This window comes from Miscanthus floridulus, chromosome 14 (genome assembly GCF_019320115.1).
Source record: "Miscanthus floridulus cultivar M001 chromosome 14, ASM1932011v1, whole genome shotgun sequence".
In the NCBI taxonomy this organism is placed as follows: domain Eukaryota; kingdom Viridiplantae; phylum Streptophyta; class Magnoliopsida; order Poales; family Poaceae; genus Miscanthus; species Miscanthus floridulus.
Window position 1 is genome coordinate 88,779,464 of NC_089593.1, and position 15,133 is coordinate 88,794,596.

Consider the following 15,133-nt stretch of genomic DNA (forward strand, 5'->3'; position numbering starts at 1 on the left):
CTTGCAGGAGTAGCAGCATGCCATGACAATGGCACGCTGTATGTACGTTGTGATGTGATGAAACAGGACGTCTTGTATTCAGCACCCCTAGCAGTAGTCAGGGTCCTATGATGGAGAAAATTGCAATTCTAGAACGCGAAATAATGCGCTTCGCTATTATAGGACTCCAAACATCGACTTCGCTAAAACGACCCTTGAAATATTGACACTTTGTTATACATAACATTTAAACTTTGTAATCACTTTTCTCAACTAAGATACATGTATTTTGTCATGATGTGACTGTATTACCCTCAGGGCTTCATTTGACGTGGGATGGGGCTGCTGGCCTCTCGCCTGGCCTGCCTGACCGACACAGTGGCGATCCTGCTGGAGTGGGTGATGGCGCAGATAGTGCTGCACCCAGGGATCCAGTCCAAGATGCAGGCGGAGCTGGACGCCGTCATGGGCCGCGGCCACGCCATCTCCAACGCCGACGTGGCCCGGCTGCCCTACCTGCAGCGTGTCGTGAAGGAGACGCTCCGCGTGCACCCGCCCGCCCCGCTGCTCTCGTGGGCGCGCCTCATCCCCGCGGGCACCACGGCCATGGTCAACATGTGGGCCGTCGAGCACGACCCGGCGGTGTGGGCGGACCCCTCCACGTTCTGGCCCGAGCGGTTTGAGGAGGAGGACGTGAGCGTGCTAGGCGGGGACCTCCGGCTCGCGCCGTTCGGGGCCGGGCGGCGCGTGTGCCCCGGCAAGACGCTGGCGCTCGCCACCGTCCACCTCTGGCTCGCGCAACTGCTGCACCGCTTCCAATGGGCGCCGGCGGACGGCGGCGTCGACCTGACGGAGCGCCTTGGGATGTCGCTGGAGATGGAGAAGCCCCTCGTGTGCAAGCCCACGCCCAGGTGGTGATCGCTGAAAGCACAAACTACGCATGGCTGGTGCGCGATCGAGTTCCATGCATAATTATATTATTAGTGTTTCATTACGCCGCATAATTTGTTTTTCTGGTCGAGAGATGGTGTTCAATCTGCATTTGAGAGATGGTGTTCCATCTGCATTTGTGGTTTTGTCTACGTCACAGACACCACAAAATATCGCTGAACAGAACAGAACAAAAAGTCGGGTCAGTTACAGGGACATCTGACAAAAAACTGAAGCTGCCATTTCGTGTCAATGTACCTTCATCTGATAAAAATCTCATCGTTTCACCGTGGCCAGCACCCAGCAGGGGCATGCATACCGAGACCTGCGGTAGCTGCCAAAGGCCAAGAATTCTCGTCTCGTCTCGTGCATGGACAAGAAACAGGAGAGAAGAGCAGTAATTCTTGACGTGGAATTGCACGCTTGCAACAACGAACAGTGACGCGACGCCTTGAGTGATGAGCGCCACAAGAGAGCGTAGCGGTAGGCCCGGCCTCGAGCAGGTTTCCACGCGAAATGCTTTCCACCGTGCTTGCTTCTGTCTGTCCACCTAGCTGCAGTTCAGACGAGAGAATGAGAGATGCTTCTGCTAAATCACCGAATCGGTCACAACCACCTGTTTCTGCTTGTTATTAAACGCAATTCTTTTGAATTAAAAAAATGAGAACACGTCAAGGGACCAGGGAGGAGGCATATGATAGAGTCAACAGTTGCAGTTGTTTGTTCAGAATCCATCACTACCATCTGAACTCTGGGACGCGTGCAGATTAGATTGAAACAGTTATGATCCAGTCCAGGAGATCGGCCATGCACGGAGTGCTGGCATTCAACTGGATCAAAGCAGCATCGTCGTATCGATCAATCCACCGACGTGCTTGCTGGAAAAAAAAAACAGTTCCATTGGACACGAACTCGATCTTGACCGGGTTTCAGATTAGCATCGCCCTGTATTTCCCTTGACATTATTACTTTCTGCAGCACGGCCACGGAGGCCTAACCTAACGGCGAAGCGAACCAAAGGACCGAGCGAGGGACGAAAGAGACCTGGCGGGCGCCCTCACCTCGGACGGGCCTTCGATCGCCAAGGGTCTGATGATATCCGGCGATCGCTCGAGCCCCATCTCCTCCCTTCCCCGCCCGCCCGCCGCCGCCGCCGATCGCCAGCGCTCCGGCTCGTGAAAAAGTTTTGCCGTCTGGTGATATCCGGTTTCTTTTTTAAGAAAAATGAGAGAAGGGTAAAGTATATTTTTCAACCCCAACTCATAGCTTAATCCAACTCTCATCCTTGAACTATAAAAACTAGATAATATACACCCCCAACTGTCGAAACCGGGCAAATTTCGTACTTTGGCTGGCTTCAAAAGTGTTTTTCTATTTTCTTAAATAAAATAATAAAAATCTAGTTTCAAAGGTGGTTTTCTATTTCCTAAACTAATAAAAATCTAGTTTGATCTTTCAAAAAATTCACGACTAATTTATTTCAAATCATAAAAAACATGAAACTTGTTCTAGTTTTCTTCTAAATTCAATAATAATACAGTATAGTATATAAGAGACAAAAGAGAGTCGAGAAACAAGATAAACTGGGCTACCAAAAGAGGACGCCCCCCCCCCAAAAAAAAAAAAATCACATGAGGCACCACACTTAAGAAAACAACAAACAAATCAAAGATAGATTACACCAAAACAAGCATCCTTCTCGATGTCTTCCTTTAATTTCAAATCAACCTGCAATGCTATTTGGAAAGTTGTTCTTAAAAATTCTTTGGTTTTGATCTTTTCAAATACTCCACACGATGTAAACGCCCAAGTCGTTGAAACAAATCTTCGTTGCTCTTTTCCAAGCTTTTAGGTTGTTCCTTCTCACCAAGAGCCGATGGACGATGAATCATCCACATGTTGGCATCAAAGTGTTCCCGGGCCAACACTTGATGCCAAACAAAGTTTCAGGGCAAAGGAGGCACGTGCGTAGGCCAGTCTTAAGTGGCCCATCGCACAAAATGCAACAAGTCCCGATGTGGCCATCTCCATCTTCTTGAAGTCAAATTATCTGCCGTGACAATTTCGCTCTGTATGAGTGTCCAAGCAAACAAACTACACTTGTCCTCAGTGTGAGCTTTCCAAATTATACACCAAATGTACATGCCTTACAGCTACATGGCTGTCATCCGTCGGAACCGACTAACTTCAGCTGCTTGTGGATTAGAGATCTTCAGAGTCCGTCAGTGGTGGTGGCACAGATCAGGATTGTGGTGCTCGCACCAGCTCCAGATGTAGGCTGAGCCTATAGCTGTACCATGCTTTATTGCCATTTCCCTTCCGGGCACAGCAGCAGCAGGAGGAGTGCCAGGATAACTCCCGTCGTCGACGGCGTGAAGGACGACGAGAGCGAGGCACATTCTCGCTGCAGGAGCTGATAGAGGACGAGGCCGTCGACGGCGTGAAGGACGCCGCCACCGGAGGCACGGAAGAGAATGCTGCTGTCCCTGTTCGTGAAGTTGCAGAAGGAGCTGCAGCAGGTGAGGCAAAGCGTCCTGGACAGGTGCCCGGAAGGAGGGTGATGGGAATCATGCGCCGCTACGTGAAGGTCCGGTCCATCAAGCCCAAGCGTGCATCGCCGGAGAACACTGCACCTGTATGCTGACGACGCTGAACTGTACCGTTCGCCTGTATGAACTGTGGATGAATTGGTTCATCTTGTGCAGTTTCTGTGCTTTTCCCCGTTACAGTATAAGAGAAAACGTAAGTGTGATGTTGATGATATGTTCTGGTTAGCTGTTGACTGTAATCAAAGCATGTAAACCATGTTGAGGTGAGAGTATACATGACACCTGCAAGTGTTCCTAAATCCTAATCGAGGTGAGTATAATGCTAACCCAAAAAAAAAAAAAGGCGAGTTTTCTGCATTGCTCGGATACAAACAAATATAGCACACAGATTGGAAAATTATAGGACCTGATATAACATCAATCATCGACGGAAGTTTATTTAATCATAAACTGTTTTACATGCATGCTCTTTATTTTATCTCTAAATGCAAGCCAACATCATTAATTCAGCTCTCACTTTATTCAATCATAAACAGTTTTACATCATCAAGATGTCAGCTTCACCATTTTCAGTTTGGAAAAACATTCTCCTTTAAACCACCACTCTTGACGTACTTCTCAGTTCCGAAGGACTGCAGCGTTCTTGCTTAGTATGAATTTTGCAGGCACTATGATTTTCGATCCACTCCAAGGTGCAGTGAGTCTCCAGTTTCTGCAAAGGCCATGTATACATCACTTCAGTAACAGAGGGGTATGATCAGGTATGGAAATCAAACAGAAGGCATCGATGCAAGAGGAGGACAGACCGTATGGAAATTACGTTACGAGCATGCGGTAGTAGTTGAGGGGTCCTGTGAAGCCAGTCTTCTCAAACTTTTCGGCATACTGTCCCAATTCTTCCTCTGTCAGCCAGGGAATTGGCGACGAAGGTGCCTGAAGAAAGTCTATGATCTCTACTCCAGGAGGAGCAATTAACTCATCGATTTCCAAGGCGTAGAACTTCTTTAGGACTGTCGCAACAACATAGTGAGCAAATGCCCTTTCAGCTCTTCCTGGCTCCTCACTACCGGAACTGGGTGTTTGCCGAGTGTAAGAATGTTTGCCAAGTACATTATATCAGGCACTGGGCAAAGAAGCTCTTTGCCGAGTGTTTTAAAAAAACATTCGGCAAAATAATTGTACTCGGCAAAAAAGGCAAAAAACATTCGGCAAATTTTGGCACTCGGCAAACTAGAAAAAAAAAAAACATTCGGCAAAAACTAGGCACCCGGCAAAGAACCGCCACGTGGAGAACCGTTAGTCTGTGTGCCGTCAGTTAGTACGTTTGCCGAGTGTCCGTTAGTGGAAACACTCGGCAAACAAATGCACTCAGCAATGAAATATGTTTGCCGAGTATAATTATTTGGCACTCGGCAAAGAAATATGTTTGCCGAGTGTATTTGTTTGGCACTTGGCAAAGAAAGAAGTTTTTTTTCTCTTCTGACCTTGAAACTTTTTTTGCTCTCCACATACAACATGTGGTACTCCATGTTAAGATTTGGTATATTTTTAGACCAGTTTGTTATATTTAATTAATTTATTGTATTTCAAGAAATTTTTTGGTATAAGTCAAATTTGAACTGCAAGTGATTCAAATAATAGAATAAAATGAGTAAAAATGATATTCATGTTATTAAGTCCATTGTGAGGCTTTACCCGCGAAATGAAAAGAAATTTCAAACATCTTGTTCAGGAAACACGACCACGAACATGTGGCCGAATAATTTTTAAATTCTAAAAAAGCAAACGAAGTCTAAAAATTATGACATTTGTCATGATGTGATGATATCATACGTGGAGGCCGTGGTAAAAAATTGAGAAGGTTTCACAGAATTTGTCACGTACGATGTTTACAAACCGAAGCATCTCAGAAGACGAATCGTAGCGTTGAGAAGGATTCGGTAAGATTTGAAGTCAAAGTGACGGTCAAATTAGAGTTTGGCTTCAAAACTTTTTGTATAGGCAATAGAGAACATAGATTGTTTCATGTGAAATTTTGGTAATTTTTTTGGATCCGTTTGATAATTTTAATTTATTAAGTGTAATTATAGAATTTTAATTGATATAAATTGATTGAGTTATAACTACATGAAATAATGGAATAATATTCGTAGAAAAATCAAATATATACTGTTGAGTGAATTTGACAAGGTATTTTCAAAGTATATCGGAACAAATTTAGGAAAACATGTTATGGAAAAGAAGGAAAATAAGAAAAATAAAAAAAACTGGGTTTGCCGAGTGCCCCTAATCTGGCACTCGGCAAACCTGGGACACTCGGCAAACCCCCCACCAGCCGCACACACGCACAGTGTGAAAATGAAAAAAATGGGTTTGCCGAGTGCCCCTGATCTGGCACTCGGCAAAGCTGGGATTTGCCGAGTGTCAGATCAGGTGCACTCGGTAAACCCCCCTCATATCCACCCCTCTCGGCCGCACACACACACGCACGCACACACACAGTCACCCGCACACATGCCCCCTGCCCCCGCCGCGCACACACACACACACCCGTCGCCGCCCCTTGCCCTAGGCCTGCCGCCGCCGGTGCCCGGCCCCCGCCGCCTGCTCCGCGCCCGCCGTCGGCCCCGCTTGCGTGCCAGCGCCGCCGGCACCCGCTGTCGGCTCCCTGCGTCAGCCCCTGCCCCCCCCCCCCCCGGAGGCCGGCGCCCTCCCCCCGGCACCCTGCCCCTCGGCGGCCAGCGCCCTCCCCCCGGCCCCCTGCCCAGCGGCCGGCGCCCTCCCCCGGTACCGTCTCATCACTTGATATTTGATAAGATAAAAAACACAATGTTAGTACATGTATATATATCTGAACTTTACCAGCTAGTTACAAATTACTTGATTATGTTTTTATCATTTCCGATCACTGTTAAATTACCAAGACTTATGAGTATATATCTTGGCAATCATGGAATTGAAATTTGAGTAAATTATATTACTGAAATGCTGATTAGTATTTCTAGTTTAGAAATAGATTAGTGTTTACTGATGCACATGCATGTGAGTACTACATTGACAATATGGCGTGTCTCATTTTTGTGGATTGGTTGCAGGAAATGTAAATCGAAGCTATGCTTTGCTTTGTACCGTGGTATTATTAGGGCTGCTATTTTTCAGCCAGCTATGCTTTGTACCATATTTTATATTGTGATTCATAGGAACAACAAAGTGTATGTTCACAGTGTCTGTTAGAATACATGTGAAAGTATTTGTGTATATGGTTGTTGGCCATCGTACCGTTGGTTTGTTGCAGGTTTTGGTTACCTCACCGTGCAGGGGAGGCGCTACTGAAATTTACAATTGACACTATTATGTTCCTTTGTTGCAGGAGAGACTATCATTCCCCACCGTCCTCGACTTGTCACTTTGCAGGACAGCAAGGGGAGGCATCTTACACCCCTCTTTCCATATGATGTGAAACATAGGATGTTCATATATCACGTAACCTAGCTAGGCATCTCCCGTTAGAAAGAGACATTAATACTTATTTATTCTGAGATTAATTACGCTTAATTTCATCTTCTTATATGTCATATACTTGATGACGTAGGTGCCTCTGTGGTGGTGCGCCTACGATCTGCAGTGTTGGGCCCGGATGGTGGACATGTGGTGAGACCCCGCGTGGGAGGAGAATCATAACGCTTGCCGGGAGCGGCGTTTGCTGATGCCGGGTGCACCACACCATCAAGGCAACCTCAACCTCTCAGAATACACGGCTAGATGGGTACGCGAATTCATTTCTTTATTCTAATGATCAATTCTGCATAATTTCTAATCATATTGTTTTTTTTTGCAGTCGGCGGCACATGGTGGCGAGCCTTGCTCCTAGTTCATGGCATATGCTTTGGCCCACAAGGGCAAGGCGACGGCCGACGTCGCCTACAACCCGGAGGACCCGCCCTCGGCGTACAGCAATGAGTCCGTCCACAGCCACCTCGATGGATACACATCGATGGCAAGGGCGGTCCATGGGCTAGAGTACGATCCGAGCGCCCATGACCTTGATGGAGAAGGGGTCATGAGGGCGGGAGGAGGCAAGAAGCATGGCCGGTTCTGGATTGGCGACCGCACAATCGACACGGCCAGTACCCCCACTCTCTCCTAGATTCGAGCACGGAGCACGAGTTCTAGCCCGGCGATACGCCCATGGCCGGACTCTACACGGTTCCAGATGAACACACTCTAGGTTATTTCTATTTTATTCATCGTTCATTGATTTTTACATACTTTTGCATTGAATTGTAACATTAGGATGAAATATTGTAGGCTCAGCTGGAACAAGAAACGAGGCGCCGGGAGGAGCTAGAGGCGAAGATGGAGGCAGAGCGGCAGAGGATGGAGGCAGAGCGGCTCTAGATGTTTAAATATATGAGGGGTGTTTATGCTGCAATTGGTCGACCTCCGCCACCGATGCCAGTCCCTCCTCCTCAACCTGCTCCAAATACTGTTCCAGTCACTGTGAGTCACTTCACAACCTTATAATCACCGTTTCTAGTTTATGCAGAATCAATCTTACAAAGATGCCCAGATACTAGAAACTAAAAACTAGAAATAAACTAGAAACTAGAAATAAATTAGAAACTATAAACTAGAATGATTTATAGTTTACAAACTAGAAATATTAGAAACTAGAATGATTTATCTCTTTTTCTTTGTGCAGAATCAATCAGCGGCATCGAATGAGCCTCATGACCCAGCGTGGTCACAGTGGACACTGTGGCCTCCTCAGTGACTACTTGTGATTTTATTTGTATTTGTATTTGTGGATTACTTGTGACTACTTAGTGACTACTCAGTGGACACCATTGCACTAAGTGAATTTTATTTGCATTTGTGGTTGTGAATGAACCTACTTGTGATTCTAAAGTTTATTTGCATTTATGTGTTGTCAATATATCTATATGAACTGCCTGTGATGCTTATTATGAACTATGTGTGATGACTGTAATGTTTATTTGAGTGGGGTATGTTATACATGACCGAACCATAAAAACTAGAAATATATGGTCGCTTTGCCGAGTGTTACACTCGGTAAAGAGGCTGTTTGCCGAGTGCCAAGATAAAAACACTCGGCAAAGAGGACACGTAGCCAAAATCTGTACATTCTAGGCCAGTCTTTGACACTCGGCAAAGCAGCCATGTTTGCCGAGTGTCTGGGATTTTACACTCGGCAAATCAGCCATGTTTGCCGAGTGTCAGTGCCTGGACACTCGACAAACTAGGGCATATTTGCCAAGTGTCTGGGCTTGGGCACTCGAAAAACATGGCTGCTTTGCCGAGTGTCAAATCCCGGACACTCGGCAAACGCGCCGTGACCGTCTCAGCGCCGTCGCGTTACTTTTTTTTGCCGAGCGTCGGTTTCAGCTCTCGGCAAAGTATTTGTCGAGTGCTCGATAAAAAAAACACTCGGCAAAGAGACGTTTACCGACACTATAGATGTCGTGTGCTGTTTGCCGAGTGTTTTTTAGGCTTTGCCATGTACCTGTGGCACACGGCAAAGCTACTATTTCCTGTAGTGCCTGCAAAGCATGTATTATCCATGGAATAAGATGTTGCGGTGAATAGCAAACATAGATCACCACTACAAGCTGTACTGCTTTAGCGCGTAGTAGTTGCATATTCATTTCCATGGAACCCTGCACACCGGAACTAAAATTACAAATTTGAAGCGAAATAGGCTAACTTGAATTTAGATCAAAGCACTGCTCCTAATTTTTGTACCTATGATGCAGAGAAGATGAATAAATGATTTAGTTTTAAGGACACAAGCTAGTCTGTGATCCCAATAAAAAATGTCAACTGATTTTTTTTCTTCCCACTAGTGACTGAGTTTAGAGAAAAGGAAGATTCATGAAAACATTTATAGTAAGCAGCAATTTATATGGCAAACCTGCTTCAGTAAGAAAATGGATGTCTCATGTCTGCAAACTATTATATGCTGTGAGCTGTTAGTATGATTTGTTAGATTGATCTCCACCCGGCTCAGTCCAACGACCGAGTCGGACCCTGACTCGCGCTCTGATCGGGGGCGCTCAGCCGTTCTCCTAGCTAGTGGGCCCCCATTGCGCAGTGCTATGAATAGGAGGGGGAGGCTGGGGCTCGAGATACGAGGTTCACCACAGCTGCTAGTGCCCCACCGACGTCCTAACCCTAGTCCGATCGAGAGGGCGCACTATGAGCGACGGGAAGCACCACCGCTTTTGCCGCCGCCACTGGATCGCGCCTCCACTGCACAGCTACCTCTACTCCGACACTCGAGGCCACGTCGCTGCGGCGCCATGGCTGCAACTGCACTTTGGGAGGTACATCGACAAGTTCTTTGTCTAAGTTAAGTTTCACCCGCTAGATATACACCTAGAGGTTCTATAAATGCTATCAATGGTATCAGAGCCAGGTTGGTGTGCGGATCTAGTTCGGGGTAGTCTAAGTTTTAGCATTTAGAAGGAGATGAATCAGAACGAACAAATCCAGTCGAGTTAAACCCTAACCCTAGAAGACGGACGGAGAGGACAGGGGCCTACCGAGGGGCATACCTATCGTAGTTGTCACCACCGGCGTCGCTCCGACGTTGTGCGGGAAGAGCACCTGAATCACCGGCGCCGGTCGGTCACGCCACCGCGTGGCCTCCGCATCGGGCTCGGGAGTCAAGGGCGTCGGCACAAGGCCTATTCAGTCACCATGAGCAGTCATATCAGTTCCCCTAGATCTACTCGCTATGGCTGCGGGGCTAGAACAGAAGAGAAGGGGAGTGTCGGGGACCTAATAACGGGGTACCCAATGAGGTGGAGCTAATAACCATCGAACATTGACGCTTCCGGTCAGACAAGAACGCTACTACACTTCTTGCCCGAACAACGGAAGATTAGTTTCACCTCGCCCGACCTCCAAGGGCTAGACTCTGCCTCGCCCGACGGCTGAGGGCTGGCTCCGCCTCGCCCGACGTCCGAGGGTAGGCTCTGCCTCGCTCGATGTCCGAGGGCGGGCTCCGCCTTGCTCGACGGCTGAGGGCTGGCTCTGCCTCGCCCGATGTCTGAGGGCAGGCTCCGCCTCGCCCGATGTCTGAGGGCAGGCTCCGCCTCGCCCGATGTCCGAGGGCAGGCTCCGCCTCGCCCAACGGCTAAGGGCAGGCTCCGCCTTGCCTGATGGCTGAGGGCTGGCTCCGCCTCGCCCGATAACTTCACCCTGCTCCTTCATAATGATGAACATAGGGTACGACAGGACATTTGAGTCAACCGCAGTACCGAGGACCATGCCCTGCACGCCTGTAGAAAGGTACCATCAGGATATGACGGGATGGGTGCTTTAGGCCCTTCCAGGCGTGACAGAGCCCAAACAGTGTTGTAGGCACCGACTTTTGGCTTATAGTGTTGCGGGCGCCGCCATCAGTCCTTGGGCGCGGATACTAACACAGGCATATGACAACCGCTACAATCCAAGGTAGAACTCACATCATCTATAGTACAGGCGTATAGTCATTTCCCCGCCTACTCCCCGTAGAGTCATGGCTCGGCACCCTGACACACCGCACCGTCCGCCGGGGGAGGATGGGACATGACCACTCGCTGAAATGAAGTCAGAGCCTGGCCCTATCAGGATCAGCGAAACATGCTATCCCTGGCGTGGTCTGCCATGTCAGTAGGGCAGGCTCAAGGAAAAAGGAAGACCCGACACCCTCGAAAGATCTTGTCTACCTTTGGTTTTTCCTCTTTCTCCCATCTGTAACCCCTGCTCACCCCTTGGTCTATAAAAGGGAGGGCAGGGCACCCCACTAGAGAGACCGATCGATTTCATACACAACACAATGGATCAATTCCACAAACAACATACAACCAAGCAGCAACTGAGCTCTTGGCATCATTTTGACCTTTCCATCAGAGACTTGGGACCTGTCCCTCTCTCGACCGTTTGTACCCCCTACTATGAACCTTTTTTGGTGCTAATAATATGAGCAGCAGCAGACTGGATGTAGGGATATTCTACCCAAACCAGTATAAATCTTGTGTCCTTTAGTGCACCATCCAGGCCTAACACGCAACAAATATAAATTTACTAGTTGGTGTTTGTTCGAAACACCGACAGTTGGCACGCCAGATATGGGCCTTTGCGCGTTCCAAATTAGGCCTCGGATGGCTAGCCACATAATCAGCTAAGTCCTAGGCGCACATGTGCATTTTGGTGACCTAGACTTCATTGTCACGGTGGGAGGAGAGTTGGCGTTGGCCCAAGCCGCCATCCAATCTCTCCCCTCCATCGGCTTCAACTACGGGAGGCTTGAGCACCAGCCCAGTGTCTCCCCTGGACCACGGCCATCCAGGGAGGACCTGCGCCACCTCACCCTCTCTCCAGAACATTCCACATGGAGCGCCCCGATGGTGCTTACGTTCGGTCTCCGCAATGCCGCGGTGACCATTAGCCACCTTGTGGCACAGTGCACGATCCTGTCCCCTGTGAACAACGAGTTCGTGGGGATGATCGAAAGCGTCACAGAATCCCTCCACGGTCTCCTTGCGAAGGAGCTAGGTCAGACTCTGGCTCTGACTCCAGCAAGGGGAGCCACCACCCCTCCCGGGAATGTTTCATGGCGGGTACCCCTGAGGGACACGTCGAAAGCATCTCCGCAGATGAGGCTACCCCGGCAGGCAACCTCGGTGATAGAACTGAAGGGGGGATAGCGACCCCACCTCATGTAGGGGTGGAGCAGCTAAGAGCCCAAAAAGCGGGAGATCAACGAAGCCGAACAACAGCTTGTTTGGGAATATGCGGAGGTCGATCGGGAGATCGAACGCCGTAGAGACGGTGGGCGCGCACGTGCCATGGCCCGTGACATAAACTGAAGGATCATCACCGATGATGAAACCCTTCCTCACTTCGCTCGGGCAAGCCAGAACATCGCCGCCACAACGGCCTTGCTCCATGGCCTTCCAGAGGCCGCAACGCCCGAGGATCGTCGAACCCACCACGAAATTCGCACGCTGCTCGAGCATGCAGCGGCGCAGCAGGCGGAAAGCTCATTGTCTCAACGACGTGAGCTCGACACTAGCCAGCGCACGCCCTCGGTGCATCCCGCCAGGGACGCATCAGTCCACCAGGCACCATAAGGCAGTAGGCAGCGCACTATGATCCCGATACATCAACATCTCGGCCACAACCATGACGCGCGTAGCACCCTCGACGCCTACAGATGCACGTATAGTGACCCGAGAGAAGGAGCCTATCGTGGCTATCACCCTCATCGTGGTGGATGCTATGACAGCGGCGAGGACCGGAGCCCGAGCCCCGGTCTGCCAGGCCCTCAGGCCTTCGGCCAGCACATCCTCAACGCTGCATTCCCGCCAAGGTACCGACCACCTACCAATATCCCCAAGTACTCTAGGGAGACAAACCCTGGAATTTGGCTTGAAGACTATCGGCTTGCCTATCAAGCCGGTGGTGCGGATAATGACGACTTCATTATTCGTAACCTTCCACTATTCTTGGCCGATTCAGCACGAGCGTGGTTGGAACACCTGCCATCCAACGCAATCCATAGTTGGGTGGATCTGAAGGAGATCTTTGTATAAAACTTCTAGGGCACGTACAAGTAACCTAGGAGCCCATGGGACCCCAAGAACTATCATTAGAAGGCCAGAGAGACCCTCTGCGGGTACATCCGGCGCTTCTCCCGACAGTGCAATGAGCTCCCTAACGTCGTCGACGCCGATGTGATAGGAGCCTTCCTGTCTAGGACGACCTACGAGTCCTTGGTCCATAAGCTAGGACGCAAGGGCCCACAAACCACCAAGGAACTCCTAGACATCATCACCAGCCATGCCTCAGGAGAAGAGGCGGTTGGAGCGATCTTCGATCGCCTCGAGGGCAAGGCAAGGCAGGATGAGGGCATTGGTGAAGGCACCTCTAATCATTCTGCCAAAAGGAAGAATAAGAAGCAACAGCGCGAGGACTCGCTCATGGCCGCTACTGACCGCAAGGGTGGTCGAAAGCCCGTAGAGGGCACTCCAAACCACTTCGAAAAATTACTTGAGGGGCCATGCCCGAACCACGCCTTTTCCTGTTAAGCACCTACTCAAGGCCTATAGCCTTATGCGGTGGTTCTTGTCTGGAGGCTCCAACAAAGGGGAGCTAGGGAAGGAACCTGCCCCCACTGCGGATGACGCCGAGGAGAAGGACGATGGCTTTCCAACACTGGACGGCTGCCTTATGATCTTCAGAGGATCAGTGGCCTATGACTCCAAACGTCGTCAGAAGGTCACACGCCGTGAAGTCTACATGGCCCAACCAGCCACACCTCCCTTCCTCCAGTGGTCGGAGTCCGCCATAACTTTCGATCGAACCAACCATCCGGATACCGTCCCACACCCGGGGAGGTATCCGCTTGTAGTCGACCCGATCATCGGCCTAAAGTGACTCACCAAAGTACTGATGGACGGAGGCAGTGGCCTCAACATCATGTACGCCAAGACGCTTGATGAGATGGGCGTGAACCGGACGTGCCTCCGCCCAACCTGAGCACCTTTCCTTGACATCGTGCTCGGGAAGCAGGCCATGCCACTCGGGCAGATCGATCTACCCATTACCTTCAGGGATCAGTTCAATTACAGGACTGAGACCCTCACCTTCGAGGTGGTTGGGTTCCCCAAAACTTTCCACGTCATCCTAGGACGTCCATGCTATGCGAAGTTCATGGCCGTCCCCAACTATACATACCTCAAGCTGAAGATGCTAGGCCCCCACGGGGTCATCACTGTTGGCACCTCCTTCCAGCGGGCGTATGAGTGCAAGGTCGAGTGCTGCGGCCACGCCACAACAATCGTCGCCTTCGGGGAACTCGCGGCCCTCAAGGAGGAGGTCTCCAAAGAAGCGCCCGATGCGAAGAAATCAATCAGGTCATTCGAATCGGCGAAGGGCTTCAAGGAAGTCCTCATAGATCCTAGTAGCTCCGAGGGCAAAACAGTACGCATTGGTACCACACTTTCCTCCAAATAGGAAAGCGCGCTCATCGACTTCCTCTGCGGCAACAAAGACATCTTTGCGTGGAAACCCTCGGATATGCCAAGCATTCCGAGGGAGGTCACCGAGCATACCTTGAAAATCCATCTAGGCTCCAAGCCAGTGAAACAACGCCTGTGTCGCTTCGACGAGGAGAAGCGCAGGGCCATCGGTGAAGAGATAGCAAAACTGTCGACACTGCCGGATTCATCATGGAAGTATACCACCCAGAGTGGTTAGCCAATCCCGTTCTTGTACGAAAGAAGAGCGGAAAATGGAGGGTGTGTGTAGACTATACGGGTCTCAACAAAGCATGCCCAAAGGATCCATTTCCTTTGCCACGCATAGACCAAATAGTCGACTCTACCTCGGGGTGCGAAACCCTCTGCTTCCTTGATGCGTACTCCGGCTACCATCAAATCATGATGAAAGAGTCCGACCAGCTCACGACGTCTTTCATCACCCCCTTCGAATTGTTCTGCTATGTCTCAATGCCGTTCGGACTGAAGAACACTGGGGCTATGTACCAGTGCTATATGCTCAGATGCTTCAGGGACCTCATTGGGTGGACCGTTGAGGCCTATGTCGATGACATCATAGTTAATTCTAAACGGGCTGACCACCTCGTTGCCGATCTTGAGCAGACC

At 49.8% G+C, this 15,133-nt stretch overlaps 1 protein-coding gene and 1 pseudogene across 1 annotated transcript; one reads left to right on the plus strand and one right to left on the minus strand.

Annotated features, from left to right (window-relative positions):
* Nucleotides 1–315: 315 nt before the first annotated feature.
* On the plus strand, nt 316–897 carry LOC136503939 (cytochrome P450 78A6-like). The gene has a single exon (XM_066498857.1). The coding sequence runs from the start codon at nt 316–318 to the stop codon at nt 895–897; it is 582 nt and encodes a 193-aa protein (XP_066354954.1).
* A 3,130-nt stretch (nt 898–4,027) lies between these two features.
* Nucleotides 4,028–15,133, minus strand: part of LOC136503940 (uncharacterized) — a 30,886-nt pseudogene continuing 19,780 nt past the window's right edge.

Excerpts from the sequence above, each read along its gene's own strand:
- LOC136503939 (XM_066498857.1), top strand. The coding sequence starts at position 316 with ATGGGGCTGCTGGCCTCTCGCCTGGCCTGCCTGACCGACACAGTGGCG.